Genomic DNA, 15615 nt, shown 5'->3' on the forward strand with positions numbered 1-15615 from the left:
AGAAACTTAGCCAAGTAAAGTATTTACAAAGCCTGTTTCTTGTGCTATTGTGCTATAAGTACCTAAGCTGTCCCTAAGGGCAGCAATGCGTGAGAAGGCCGGTCTGTTTTGGCAAAGTCCTTCTGTATCCTCATACTCCGAATGGAAGGCTGCCACACAGGGAGCGGTAATGTGTTTCTTGAGGAACCCAACCTACAGGCGATAACAACAACAATATCAATCAATCAATCAATCAATCTAAAAATCAGTACCAATGTTTATTCAAGAAGGTGCATGGGGGAATGAGAAATGAACAGCCATGCTCACATAAAAGCAACATGACATCACACACTCCAGTGTTGCAGAATGGGCACCTCCATTCCATTTTAATTCTATTCCGGGGAATTAGGGCTTCCCACAATTTCATTCCTTCCAATTCCTTGGAATGAGAAAACCCATTCCCACTCCAGGAATGGCCTGGCAGTTCAATTCCATTCCTGTAATTCCTCAACATAGAAAATGCATCTTGATAATTCCATTGAGCTAACAATGAACACCCCATAAAGCTAGTGTCACGAGATGCATTAAGAACTGCAATGCAAAAGTACACAAAATACCTTACCAAAGTCTACAGATAGTAACTTGGTGACGTATCTCGCTCAGTGCAACCACTCTACTAATTGTCATAGGAGCCGTTCTCCCTCTACTAGTATTCGCATAGTGAGCATGTTTGAACGAATGTGATGTTTTAATATTGTTTTTTAAGCTTAAATGTCTTAATGTGTTACTGAAAGTTCGTTAAATGATTACAAAACCACATATGATCGTATTAGTAGGTACAGTGCACCACCACTTGGGCACCTTGTTCCTTTGAGTCGAATATGGAACACTGAGCCGCACAGCTCGTCAGCACTCAAGCTTGTCAAGGGCGTCTCGCTAGCATGAGGGTAGGGGGGGGGGAGCAAAGCTTTCTGTGTTCTCCTTTATGCAGCTATGCAATAATTTCCTAGTCGCAAAAGGTTATTTACATGTTTGGGGTATACTAAACTGCTCGTGAGATAAAGATCACGCTGTGCATGGAGTATTCAACACTTTTATGTGGGGTATCAATGGGAACCAACTTGCTGGGATAATTTGCTTCTCTCATCAGTATCTGTTGGCATAATAATTTTGTTTGTACGCTAACTTATGCCTCAGTTTCTCTTTTGTAAATTGCCAAATTGTTCCCACCAGATTGCTTCTACTTTTACGCCACGCCAACTCTTGGCTTTGTTAATTAAAGGTAGATCTCGAGAATATGTTGTGACCTTTGACTTCGATAGAATATGCACTTAGGCCTACATGACTAATTCGAGCGTGATATTACACTAATAGCCATTAAGGTATAGCAAAATACGTTCCTCCCCAATCTCTCCTTTGTGTGGCGATGCAAACACGAATATACGCCGAGTCGCACAAACCGAGCGAGGTTGCAGAAAAAAAAGTAGAAAAAAAGATAATGACAATAATGAAACGATCCCACCCCAGAGCAGTGGAAACATGGAATGACCAGCTCCGAGATAGAGATTTAGGAGCGTCTAATATTCTGGGCTTGATCTCCCAAATGCCTGGTCTTCAGAGTACGCCAGTCAAATACTCACTAGTTCTTTGGTCACCAGGCTTGCGTCATAAGAAGTGCTTAAGCGTTCTCGCGATTTTTAAATGGTGGAAAAAGGTCCCAAGCAGGACAAGGTACAAAAAGAGGAAGTATTTCGGTTTTATTCATCGACATTTTGCCACGAAATGTTATGAGCTAAATGGGTGCTTCGCCGTTAAGTTTTTCAAATCGAATTGTGAATGACTGCATTTTGAATGATTGCTTCTGAAAAAAATTGAGATAAAACAATTGCCGTCTACAGCTAACTATGTGTTGCCCTTCTCAAAGAAGAGTTGCTCGAGCGTGAACCACTGGACGCAAGAGCCTGTGGAGTAGTACATTATAGTAGTGCTTCTCTAGCAGCCAACAGGCGCGGTGGTGGGGGCTTTCCACCCAGGGCCATCCTCCACCACATAACCAAGCGAACTCTGTTTTTTTTTTTTTTTGGCGAGAAACGTCGCATAAGGACTCAGGGAGGCGCCGACATGGCCGTAGTTAGGTATGCGGGCTTTCCTAAGTCGGGCGGTTTCCCGAACTAATGCTTTCAAAAGTTTATCTTCCTCTATGGAGGGGGATCGCATACAGTTAATCGTGTCTGAGTGTTACTGCGCTGACCTACAGATTTTCACCGACAGAGTTTCGAGCAAAGGCGCCCATGTGTCTAGAGAGGGGAAACAGTTTTGCAAAAGGAGTGGGGGAGTATGAGGTGAGAGGGTGCGCAAGCTGGTATACGAAAGACTTCAGTGAACGAAAGCATCTCGCCAGCATTAATGCGCACCACAACTTAGAGAAGCATTGTGTAGAATATGCGTCCGCATTGCCCACGGTGACATAGAGCAAAGATGTGAAGGGTGGAGCGAATCAGGCAGCTGGAGCGCCGCTGTGGGGAAAAAATCACAAGGACAAGGGGAGGGGGAGGATGCTGCCGCCGCAGTCCTGCTGGACTGCAGTTACACAATGAATAGAGACAAACTTCGGAGGAACACAGTCGATATAAGGACAGTGTTGTAATAAAAATAAGTGTTAGGGTTTACCGTTTCAAAACCACCATATGATTATGAAAGACACCGAAGTGGAAGGCTCCAGGAATTTATACCACAGGGTAAACCTGGGGTTCTTTAACGCACACCCAAATCTGAGCACACGAGCTTACAGCATTTTCGGCACCATTGAAAATGCTGCTGCCACGATTCGATTCCGTGGACTGCGGGTCAGCAGCCGAGTGCTTAATTAGCGACTACACCACCGTGGCGGGTTTAGTAGGCGCGTTGCTTACAGATGTACCATCCTTGTAATCAGCCAAGCCATTTTAAAAATGCTGCTTCTTTGTTAAATTCAAGGCTCTGATTTACTAATGTTTGAAGTTTGAAAAACAGCATGTGGACGAAAACGCGCTCTATTTTCGGAAAAAGATAAAATTCTATTCCCATTCCATTCTGGGCAAAATGTGCTTAATTACATTCCCATTTCATTCCTCCAAGCATTTTCCCCATTCCATGCCGGGTCGCCAAAATGTGGAATGATTCCGGAATCATTGCCATTCTGGAGAGGCAATTGCGCAACACTGACACACACACACAAAAAAACGTTCTAAAGAACATGATTAACATAGGGTACAGCGTCATGATTGTGACCGAATAGCTCTATTTTACAATACTTTGATCTTTGCTCAAAGTAGGTTTCACTAATAAGCATAGCTAAGTTGTGTGATTATTAATGTACTGTCATGCTGAAGTTAAAAATACTGACTGCAAATTAAACAGTTTGCCGTACTTAATTTTAAAGCTTGCTTTCTTCTAGCTAAAGTTGCATGCTAGAGTTGCTGAAGGAAATGAAAGCACATTATCAATCTGCTCAAACTGTTTCCATGTCCACTGCAGAACGAAGGCCTCTTACAAAGGTCTCCAATTTACCCTACTTACGCTATCTTAGGTGAGCAAATTCCATTTTATCTGTGTTAACTTAATTTTGCTCCTCCATCTAACTAGCTGTCATTCTCCATTTCTGCTCCCCTTATTAGGCACGCATTCTATTGCTCTAACTGACCACCAGTTCTCTGTTCTCCCAGGCAGCCCACTCAGGTCCTTAAAAGCATGACGGCGCAGTGCTATGGCACTGCACGGTCAAGTAGTAGTAGGTCAAGACCATTGCTATAGTGCGAGCTCTGAACGACTAAAGCACAAGAAGACGAGCGCTTTCAACAAAGTTTAATGTGCAGTGCATGAAAACATATAGACAACAAAGCTTATTGTGCAGTGCACGAAAACATATAGAGGAGACAAAAAAACTGTGTTACAAAAGATGAGCAATGCAAAGATGAGTAAGGCAAAAATAAAAATAATAAAGAAATGCAAGAACCAAGAAATCTAAGGAAACTTCACTGAAGACTTAAATAACTATCACTAGGTGCCTTTACTTCTCTATCCGAGAAAAACTTAATGTTCCTCGAAAGTATCGGCACGTGTAACTAGTGATACTTCTTTTAGTATTCAGCATCGTTTTCTTAGATTTCTTGGTTTTTCACCTTACTCATTTTTGCATTGCTTATCTTTTGAGACATGGTTTTTGGTTTCCTATATATGTTTTCACGCTCTGCACAATAAACTCATTTGAAAGTTAGCGCTCGTCGTCTTCTCTCATTGTTGTCATTCTGAGCTTGGGCTACAAAAATCGCCACCCAGGTCTATTTCTTTGGCTTATATCAACTAAAACATTATCTATACTGCTTTTATGACCCATTCTTCCGTCTTCTAACCTCTTAACTTTTGAAGTTCCCATTAAAACACAAAAATATTGCTGAAAAATTACCAGTTTTTTAGTGACTTGCAATGTTTCAACTACAAGTTCAAAATAAAAAAAATACTGGTGAAAACATTTTACGGCAGATAACAAGCTTTATTTGTTATTTTTTGGACTATTGTGTAATACCTCAAACCTGGAGCATTTGAGGTTTATTCTAAAATCAATATCAAACATGACACAAATAATCAAACAAAACACCAACATCCCCATAATGTGTACCTTCATCTTCTAAAGAAAGATTTCCCACATGAGAACATTGCACAGATGTGGCCAAGTTTGTTTATAATGCGTGGTGGGAAATAGACAGCACACATTTTGCCATCTAATGTCCAGGCTCTCATACAATAAAGTGTTAATCACAGACCCCATGTTGCCATTTCATGAGCTGGGTTCTTTGAAGCCTCTTGGAACTTTCCTGCAAAGCTATGACGAGCGCAATTAAGTCCTCATAGGCAAAAATGGCATCTATGATGAGCTTGGGTAGTCATAAGCAAGTAAGGAGTTAATGGTGCGCCTACAAAGCCATAAAAAAGGCAGAATATTTTTACATGTATGATGCCAAACTACCACTTTTTTTACATTACCAATTACAGTTGAACCACTTTTTAAGAGGCATGCTCCGAGCAGATGTCTCTTATAAGCAGGGTACCTCGTATGCATTTTCTTATCAACCCGTATTTTAGTGTAGGCACACTGCTGTCTCTTATACTCATTCGTATCTTATACCAGTGTCTACTATGAAAGGGTCTGCCTGTATAAATTTACCTGCCATATTCACTTATTAGATAACTCACCTTCATCTCCAACGTTCCTTCATTTTCAAATGTCTGTACATGTGTCGAATTTTGCTTGTAACAAGATAAGGCACTGTCGTAGAATATATCAGGACCACTGTGTGATGGGCAAACCTAGGGGCAACACAAAAGTTAGAGTAAGCACCAAATCAACAGTGCATGCCTGCTCATCAAAGTTCAGGAAATGTTCTCTCTTATACTACAAACTACACTATACTAGCAAACACATAGACTATGTGTTTGATTTTATGCAGCTATAAATGCAGGCGAAGAGCAACAGCACTTGAACAGCATAAATTTGCCCTCATCCCCTCACTTTTAGGAGCTTACTTGTCACGCTTCTAATGCTCGTGCCTTGTCTGTCTTTCGTGACGTGTACACTAGTTCTCATTGCTCCTGCTAGAGGCACCACTGCGCTCTCTTTCTAGAAGCTGCACTCTCTCCAGTGAGTCACACAAGCAGCACTGTGTGCTCTCAGCGCTCGGTGCCGACACTCAGCGCTGCATGCTCTAGTTAGGTAGGTGACTGCTAGAGGGCCGCGCCTGTATACAGCGCTCGCATTTGGCACGCTTCTCTTCGCTGGGAGCTCACTCAGTGAACACTCTTCATTGCAATTCTGCAGTCGTTACTGTTCCACAGCATGTAGCACCCCCCAGAAGCCTAGGCAGCAGTGCGGCAGACTCGCAACGCAGCAGCAGCTCAGGCTCGCTGCCAAGACCTTGCGGTGAGAGCTCGGGAGGCCGAAGCGATGAGGACTTGCTGTCAAGCAAACCCAAAGCCAGGGAAGCAGAAGCGAAGTGGTTGCACCATTAAGCAAACTTGTCACATCTTTATATGATGGTTTCCGAGAGTTTCTTGATCATCTCAAAACAAGCTCCTTTTAAATCATTCCGTTTGTGGATATGGTGGTGATTTTTCAATGTGGAGAGGCTGCACAAAATGCCCTCATATTTTATTATGATGGACAGCACAGAATTGTGAATGACGACATTCCAGAACTTTTTACAAACTCAGATGCAGAGGACAATCTTGCTGCCTACAAGGTATTTTGGGACAATGACAGTGGTAAAGAGACCATGCAGTCCGAGGGAGAATAAATCAATTCAGACTGATAAGTTATACTCTGAAAACTCAAATGCGACTATCATCAGCACCAAAGGTTCAGAGGAAACCATTGTTTTATATCATTGTTTCATTTTTAAATTTTCACGCCAGAATCTCTACACATGGTGACATAAATTTCAAAGGGCGCTTTTGGGATTTCGGCAACATTGGCTCAACAAAATTTTCTGAAACTTGATATGTTAAGTTTAAGGAGACCTCAGAGGATGGTGTAATCCAATTTCATCGATTAGGAACTAAATACGCCTTAGCAGCCACTGATAAAATGTTTGATGTCACAAATTTTGGCTCGAAATTTCAATGTGACGTCGTCAGGCGAGTTTTACATTCATGTCCACGAGTGTTGAAGATTGGGCGAGTTGGTTCGTCGTACTTGAACTGGTATAGCGCATTACGGGGAAGAAGAAACGGCCGAGCAGACCGACACAAGAGGACAGAGCGCTAACTTCCAACTGAGTTTTATTGTCAAATTGCATCAAATAAGTAGACCGGCGCAAGCATACAAAACCACCCTAATGCAACAAGATAACACACAACATCAATGCCTTAATGAAAGGCTAAAAGAGCACCATTATAATGCTCACAAAGCAATCCAGGGCCACATTGGAATTCACTGCCGCGATTGGGGATGTACCCCCATGTTTGACCAGTGTGAAGTGATAAAAAAGCACCCGTCACAATTAACTCGAGAAATTATAGAGGCGCATTGTATAGCAAGAGCTGGCAGCACGTGTATTAGCGCCCCTTCTTTGGGTTTATCTGAACATGAAATGGCCTTCCTTAATCAGAGTAACCGCCTATGAATGTGTGATATGTGACGGTGTGATGTTGTGTGTTATCTTGTTGCATTAGGGTGGTTTTGTATGCTTGCGCCGGTCTACTTATTTGATGCAATTTGACAATAAAGCTCAGTTGGAAGTTAGCGCTCTGTCCTCTTGTGTCGGTCTGCTCGGCCGTTTCTTCTTCCCCGTAATGCGCTATACCAGTTCAATTACATTCATGTATTTTTTTACTTGCCAAGCATCTTTTTATCACAAGAGTGATGTTATTGGTATAGTAAAAGCATAATTTACTACAGCAAAAAATATGTGTTTTTATTTATTGTTCATTTAAGATTAATAATTAGCATAATATTTACTTTCAATTTAAAAATATTTGAGATGTTCAGCAACACACCGCCAGTGAGTCTCTACCAATGCATATGTGAAAATGCAGGTACGATATGTTTTGTAGTAATGCAATAAACATGCAAAAAGAAAGACAGAAGGAACAGTGCAACTAAAATCTAGTCTTCTGCCACAATGAACCTAAGGAATGTTATTCCCCTTTCACAATCTCTGAAAATAAAGTTCTACCATAGTTTCTCGTTGCTTTTTTTTACACTGCAATCTATTTTAACTTTACACCATAAGATGTCTCTACTCACCTCTGCATAGCTGCTAACTGTCTCCTGCAGGCACGGCGTGCCCAGCTGAAACTTCTTTGTACTGCCAAGAGTAAATGTCAACACAGCTAAGTTCACAGATATGCACATTTCTGTTGTGATATTCAGCTTATGGGAGAGTGTCTTTATGATCTGTGTGGCTTCAACCTGCAAAGACATTGAAGTGCACCTTTGCTTAGCCAGTGCCTGCAAAAGTCTTTTTTGCAATGTGCCAGAAATGATGTGCCAAGACTCACCAAGCTGGATAATGTGCTTGTGGTTTTTGAGAGACTTGAAGGATGCATGACGTGGCACGGCTTAGCGCCTGGCTGGTAGTGGCCCATGAATATTACCATATCCACAGGCCTAGAGATAAGTTGTGCGGTTAAACGGCTTTACTTTGCAAACTGCTGTTAGCACTTAACTGTAGAATTGTCTACAAAGACTATGAATTAATGATGAAAAGAAGTACACTAAAACCTCATTAATTTGAAGTCACTGAGGCCGTGAGGTGCTTCAGCTGCCACTCGTTAGTATCGCTACGTCGCTTTGTTTTGTGGCTCTTAAGGGCCGCTGTTTTCACGAATTTGCAGGGAAATCTGAATCATGAATTGGCACGTCACACCGAAACTTATCAAATTAACTAGATTGGTGCTGAGTGCCGCTTGAAATTAGCCACTCAGACTTGCATTGTCAAATACCGAACTGCAAAAATATTTCAAATTAAGCAGGACTTCAAAATTAGAGTTTGAATTAATGAGGTTTTACAATATAAGGGTTAGGATGAAGAGGAGGTATAATTTAGTACTCTGGGATAGACAATGGCTTAGCTGCCCAGTATGGTAAATTGGTCATTTGGAAAATTAAGGAAGCCCAGCAAGGTAGCATCTTTTATTCATGCTTATTCTTTTGGAAAACTCAATCTACACCCATAATCAGCCAAGAAAGACTTTAAAGGTTACCAAACATCACAAGAGTACTGCAATATCGGTGTTACCGAGTAGGAGCAACTCTATTAGGCTGCATATACTTATCCATGCAATCTAGTCCCAGTTTCTCTAAGTTGCTGTTTTTACCGATCTCAAGCCCTAAGCAGCAATGCAAATATGCGGCAGAAAGGAACCATTAAGTTAACAGGAATCACAGGTGGCTATTTTGAGTACCAGTTTACTCATAAGTGTTTGCAGACACTTAAGGCAGTTTTAAAAACTAATCCTTATAGTCTTCCTAATGAACTGCATGAAATTTTATTCTTACACCTAGTGATTCACTATGCACAACTTACTCCTTTTGTAGAAACATCAAGTTGTTTATTTTTTGCTGAGGTGGTATTCCGAGGATGATTGAAACATGACCGAAATCTTCTGTCATTTTGAGAACCTTACGCAGTTCCTGCATCATAAGAAGTAGGACTTTAATTATTAGTTTATTAAATTGAGTACAATAATGACTGCTCAAAGATTAAAAAAAAAGACTAGGAGAGAGTTTACCAAGCAATTTAATAGCCTTGCAATCATCAATCCTACTTGGACATTAGCTGACAAATACAATATCTCTCAAGAACACTTTAATAAAACTTAAATAACGCGACTCTAAGCAGGCGACCTAAAATGTGTGTGGCTACAAACTTCTCGGTATTTTGCTTACTCTCATTTTATTAGTTTTCTAATGGCACAGAATAACAGGCAAACTACAGAATTTGTTTGGAAAGTCTTAAACTGAGTGTCTTTTGGAAGATATCGGTTAACATTCACAACCTTCTATCACGTGTGCATTACCTGCACTATGCAGACATGTATTCAAAACAATTAGCATACATGAGCGAATCCCAACAAATACTAATGGGGGAGAAGCATCACTAGTGATACCCACACGTCACACCATTTATAAAACATATCAGTAGGGTTGTTGCACTGTCCTTTATAACTGTAATATAGTTCGGTATAATTTGATGAAGCCATGTAATGATGTTTGACACAACATTTTTTCATATCTAGTAATCATTATACTATTCACTGCATACCAATATCAGCAGCGTATAGTTCAGATTTGCTTTGCTATGTTCAATCACTTTCCCCAAGTTTGCTGCATCAACGTCCGACATTAAACGGTCACTGTAACACACCCTGAAGATATGAAGTACGTCTTGGCGAGGCCACTGGTCTGTCAGTATAGCCAGTGCATTGAAGCCCTTCACACGAAGCCAGGCTGTGCTCTCAAGCGCAAAATCTCGGGCCCGGTTGGCTGCGAGAGCACCTGATTCAACACCAGCCCCCACCAAACTCAACTGTCTGGCGAGTGTCGAGAAATGGTGCAGAGAATTTCCTGCAACGAACCATATAACATCATATTCGGAAGGGTGCCGTGCCACTGCTAGACACAATTTGGTTTTGTCCACCTTTATTCGACGAAATTGAGATTTTCAAGCACTTTTTTTTCTTGCAGTGTTATGCCTACACTCACTTGCAAGGTTTTTAAAAAAGTAGGGCAATGATGTAAGTAAAAAATATGCTTGATATATTGTGCCTAGTGGTTGTTAATAAGTAGATCACTGACCAAATGTAAAAACAACATGTAATGTTTCGAGATTAATACATATTCCAAAGCATATTTGTTATTTTGACACAGGTCAGTGATGTAATTAACAATACCTTTAACTGATCAGATGGTATTCCGTCAAACCCTCGACTACATAAGTTATAGCGGTTAAAAAAGAGCTTCATTTGTATGCTTTACAGTGGTGTAAAAATGCTGGCATACAGGTTTCGTCCAACTCTGCAAGTACGTGATTTTTCAACGTAACTTACTCAGCATCAATGTGTACCTGATCAAGCATGCTACCTTTCAACAAACTTTTCTTTCTTGAACATTTTGCATGCACTATGTTACGAAATTGAAATATTTGCACCATTAAAGACTTGTAGTACAATAACACCAGTGGTGCACTATATACTTGCTTTGATGGATATGTCGTGAGTCTTCTAATGCTTTTGTTTGTTATTTTGCAGAAGCCCTTTGTTCTTGTGATCTAAGGTGGTTTACGTCACAAACTCTATTACACATTTGCATCTGTTGCTAACAAGTTTACACTTACCGTAAAAAAAAGAATATAGGTCAGACCGGAATATAGGTCGACCTCCCAAACTTTGAATCACCGAAAAAAAAGTTTTTTTAAGTACCTATCACATAGTGTCCCAGCGCACCCTTATCTTGGTAAATACATGACACAACCAGCTTCACTGTAGTGACATTTTTTTTTTATTTAGACACTAATCTTATGTAGTTAAACGCCAGAAGCCTACAATGTGCTGTCACTCAGACTCGTCGAAACTTAAATTTGACAATGTCTGTTTTTCACTAGCAACGTCCAAGAGTGCATCGTTTTTCGTTCCATCCAATGTGTTGCCGCTGCAGGATTTGCGAAAAGATAAAAGTACGCTGCCTCAGCGCAAAGCCCTTTCGCTCCATAAATAGGCACATTCATGATGGTGATACCTGATAATACTAATAGACAAATGTGTATGTTTGTCACCATAAGCTTGGCCCACTTCAGAGCATTCAACTGCGAAAGTAAAAACCAAAAGTAAATATTCCCGGTGACATTTTAACGAAGCACAAAGATGTCCAGGTAAAATGGCGACGGTCACTGCAGCATTTAGTGTCAATGCAAGTATCGTAGAATGAATCAAAGCTAGTTATTTACGAAGTGGAATTACAAAGCTCTCATTCTACAGTGAGCAGTTCTTCTAGAATTCATTGCTGCAAGTTTTAACTATTGTAAAATCTTTAGCAAGCACCCCACCCCTACTTTTTTTGAGAGACATGCTCCAATAACAAAGCAAGCACTCCTTACACCCTCCCTTTCTGCCATTTTCACTGTTTCATTCACCGTCTTCAACAGTCAATTCAAGCGTACTCAGTTTCATTAAACCATGGGTGTGCATTTTTTTCTAAATGACTCTTCCTCTTCGACCTTGATTTTTACTCTACAACTGAGCAAGGGCTCCTCCCTCCAGATCTTTCCAGATATCTTTCACAGTAGGGGGAGAGGGTGCTTGTTTTCAGGATTTTACGGTAGACCAAGTTGCACCTGATATCAATTGTCAACAGTATTGATGCGTGCAGCAACGTTAACCTTTTTTGCTTAACTGTCCGTTATTGTTTCTTTAATAATGATGTTAAACGCACCATCCTTGACGACCAGAGTCTTCTTGACTTCATCATACAATACGGTGGTGTAGATGGCAGCTGTGCAGAGGCCTTTTGGTGGCAGCAAGCTCTCAGAGATGGCACCGCTGAACACACACAAAAGGGACCCTGCAACAACATTTGTTCACCAGCTGGAAGTCTGCTTTATAACATTCGGTGCTGCCCAAGCAGCATTTTTTGTATCGCCACAAAGTTGTACAATACCAAAACTAACATTTGGAAAAATTTTAATGTGAATCGTCTGATGCCTCGAGCATTCCAGGCTTTTTGTTGTAGTACTATACTGCTGAAATGGATCTTGAACACATGAACTTTGAATTAAATCAGAACAATTACTTTGTGTGCCTCAACTACTTCACAGCTACTTAAGCTTCAACCCCCCCCCCTCCCCCATTTTGATTCCCCCATAAAAATGCGATACAGGCCTTGGTGCACATGCCTCCCCAATATTACTACAATAAAGGCACCATCGGTGTTTCAAGCTAATACACTTACCTTTAACCTGGGTTCTGTTGTTGGTTGCCATGCCAATCCTACCCTTCTCTGAGTCGCTTTTATCTGCAATATAATGCATTATGTAAAGCACGGCAAGGCACACAAGAGCTTGATAATAAGACCTGAAGTTGTATGAATATATCTGTACTATAAGTCACTGATGACAATGCTCACCTGACTGAGTAATGTCGCTCCAATCAGAGCTGTAGCCTGAAATAGAAAGCGTATTCTGGATGTTTATACCAAATATACCAAAGGCAGGTATAATGTGCTGTGCTAGCAAACGAAGACCAAACACCCTCAGCAGGCAAGTGGCAAAATATTTACCGGCAGCTTTTCCCAGCGACTTGAGACGTGCGAAACGCTCCTTGTGCACACTGCAGGATGATGTTTCTCGATCATAATCAACGTTAAACACAGCCCAACAACTTTTGGGGCGAGCGGCCATTATTTTTTCCACCTAAAGAAAAGGAAAAGAAAAGCTTTAGGTCCCGCCCAGGAGCAATAGGCCACAAAGAGATGAATAAATTTTTAAAGTTGCACAGACAAAGAAACAGAACTACGCTGTATCTATATTTCGAAACTGAACCCCTATGAAAGATGCTAATTTGACATTGAACCAACAAACCAAGATTGCAGCATCTCGAAAGCCCATCAAAACTCACTTTGGCTTTGATCAGTAGCTCCTCTTCGAATGCATCCCACAGTCCATCTGTGTGCCGATGTGCACTCATGGAGAACAGTGCATCATTGGATTCGTTCCATAAGCCAGATTCACAGTACTAAATAAAAGAATAAAACAAAGAAATAAGCAAAGAGCACATTGCAGATTACAAAGAATAACTCTAAAATCTAAGACTGCATACGTTGGGTATTTCTCGAGACTTGGTGCACGGAAGATCCGAACCAGGCGTGTCGACATAGTGAAATCGTAGGGTAGCCAAATTGACTGACAGACAAATGTGTATGTTTGTCACCATAAGCTTTGCCCACTTCAGAGCATTCAACTGCAAAAGTAAAAGCCAAAAATAAATATTCTCGGTTACATTTCAACAAAGAACAAGGATGTCTAAGTAAAATGGTGACAGAACCATTGCATACATGAATTTGGGATTAATATAGAATGAAACGAGTCTCTTAATGCTTTTATTTGTTATTTTGTAGAATCCCTTTGTTCTTGTTCATCTAAGGTGGTTTACATCACAAACTCTATTACACATTTACATCTGTTGCTAACAAGTTTCCACTTACCGTAAAGAAAAAAAGAATATTGGCCAGGCCGGAATATAGGTCGACCCTCCAAACTTGAATATCCGAGAAAAAAAATTTTAAATATCGCACAGTATCACGGCGCACCCTTATCTTGGTAAATACATGACACAACCAGCTGCACTGTAGTGACATTTCTTTTTATTTAGGCACTAATCGTATGCAGCGGTGGCGCGTATGTAGCCACCGCTGCATACGTGCCAGCCGATTGACTGACAATCCTCTTTTTTTCTCTTTCTCTTCTCTTTCCTCTCTCTCTCATCTTTATGCCCTTTTCCCATTTCCCCAGCATAGGGTGGCGAACCGGGCATGTGCCTGGTTAACCTCCTTACCTTCCCTCTTGTTGTTTATCCTTCCTAGGCACTAATCTTAAGTAGTTAAACTCCAGGAGGTCACAATGTGCTGTCACTCAGACTCGTCCGAACTTGAGTCCGACGATGTCTGTTTTTCACTAGTAAAGTCCCATAATGCATCGTCTTCCGTTCTATCCAATGCGTTACTAATGCAGCATTTGCGGAAAGACGAAAGCACGCCGCCTCAGAACAAAGCCCTTTAACCTCATAAATCGCCGCACCCACGATGGCAATCCCTTGAATTGCACCCTCTCAAGCCCAGAGTCATGCGCTATCTTGAGAGCTTTCACGCGGACACACTCAGCTGATATGGGTGGCGACATTGCAAGCAGCTACTGGATGAATTCGGCGAGTAGCGTTTCCTGTTCCGGGTGCACTGCAATCCGTCTGTGAAACTGTTTTTTGTTTTGTTTTGGTTTCTGCAGCATGTGATGAGCTGCTTTTGGCTCCTCCAATACCGGACGCTTTTCTCCGATGCACGAATTCCCGTTGTGCCGCCAGGTTGCCGTGCACTTCGGCATACTAATAACTTTGTTTTTAAAGCCTATCATAAACTTCCATCGACTACCACTTATTTCTAAATGAAATAGAAACAAGAAAACAGCAGACAAATAAGAGGCAAAACGGCGTTGCTAGAACACTAAGCCTTGCCTAGCCATGCCCAACGGTGCCGCTGCTGATGCTTACCATAAAAATGGAAGTTTTCAACTTCAGCTACTCATTGTTGAGACAATTCCACATTTTTTTCTGCCAATGACAGGTATATAAGACGAGGGCCGACATTTCATTGCATTTTTGTGAAAAAAAAATTGACGTATATTCCGGTTTTTACGGTACATTCATTTACTCATTTACTCCTTATACCTTACACAGCCCAATATGGCATTGAGTAAGGGGGCAAGTACAAAGTAAGTTAGGAAAAATACATCAGTAAATACAAAAGAAATAAAGAGAGAAAAAATTATGCACTGTAAAAATACACAGAAAATTAAAAGAAGAAACCAAAACATGTATGATGTATAATCTATATGGAGTGCAAAGTACGATCAGACAGAGCAATAGCATTTATTTCACAAAAAAATGACACACTTGGCACGCCCTAGCAAAAAAAAAAAAGTGCAGGAAGACTTTGCCGAAAAAAATAAATGGTGTGGACATGATGCTTATGCAAAAAATATTTATGCAACTGATCAAGAAATGCCTGATGATTACTAATAGATGCAATTTCATCGGGAAGATCATTCCACAAAACTGCTCACTATCACATTAGGGAAATGTGAGCTAATGTTGTACATAAAAATACATGTCAAAACCTCACAAAATGAAACATCAATAATGTCCAAGCAACTCACCATAGGCACTGACTGTTGGCATGTGTTATTGCTCTCTTGGAAGATAGAGGGATAAGCTGACCGGCAGAACTTCCAGAGGCGTCGATAGTGTGTTTGCAAAATGATGACATCGGCAGCACTAAAGGCGATATAAAAGGAAGAATGTGTATTAGCTCTCACATACATCCAGAGTGACGAGTTA

At 40.9% G+C, this 15615-nt stretch overlaps 1 protein-coding gene across 1 annotated transcript in view; it reads right to left on the bottom strand.

The window, feature by feature from the left end:
• LOC119173995 (uncharacterized) overlaps nt 1-15615 on the bottom strand; it is a 63229-nt gene that overhangs the window by 15526 nt on the left and 32088 nt on the right. Inside the window, exons 30-42 of the mRNA XM_075894919.1 lie at nt 15435-15552; nt 13327-13467; nt 13126-13242; nt 12788-12920; nt 12635-12670; nt 12461-12523; nt 11945-12073; nt 9882-10081; nt 9042-9148; nt 8014-8122; nt 7760-7924; nt 5212-5325; nt 63-192 (exon numbers count right to left, since the gene is read on the bottom strand). Of these exons, the coding sequence (XP_075751034.1) occupies nt 63-192; nt 5212-5325; nt 7760-7924; nt 8014-8122; nt 9042-9148; nt 9882-10081; nt 11945-12073; nt 12461-12523; nt 12635-12670; nt 12788-12920; nt 13126-13242; nt 13327-13467; nt 15435-15552 (1562 nt within the window). The remainder of the gene's footprint in view (nt 1-62; nt 193-5211; nt 5326-7759; nt 7925-8013; nt 8123-9041; nt 9149-9881; nt 10082-11944; nt 12074-12460; nt 12524-12634; nt 12671-12787; nt 12921-13125; nt 13243-13326; nt 13468-15434; nt 15553-15615) is intronic.

This window comes from Rhipicephalus microplus, chromosome 5 (assembly GCF_043290135.1).
Source record: "Rhipicephalus microplus isolate Deutch F79 chromosome 5, USDA_Rmic, whole genome shotgun sequence".
In the NCBI taxonomy this organism is placed as follows: Eukaryota; Metazoa; Arthropoda; class Arachnida; order Ixodida; family Ixodidae; genus Rhipicephalus; species Rhipicephalus microplus.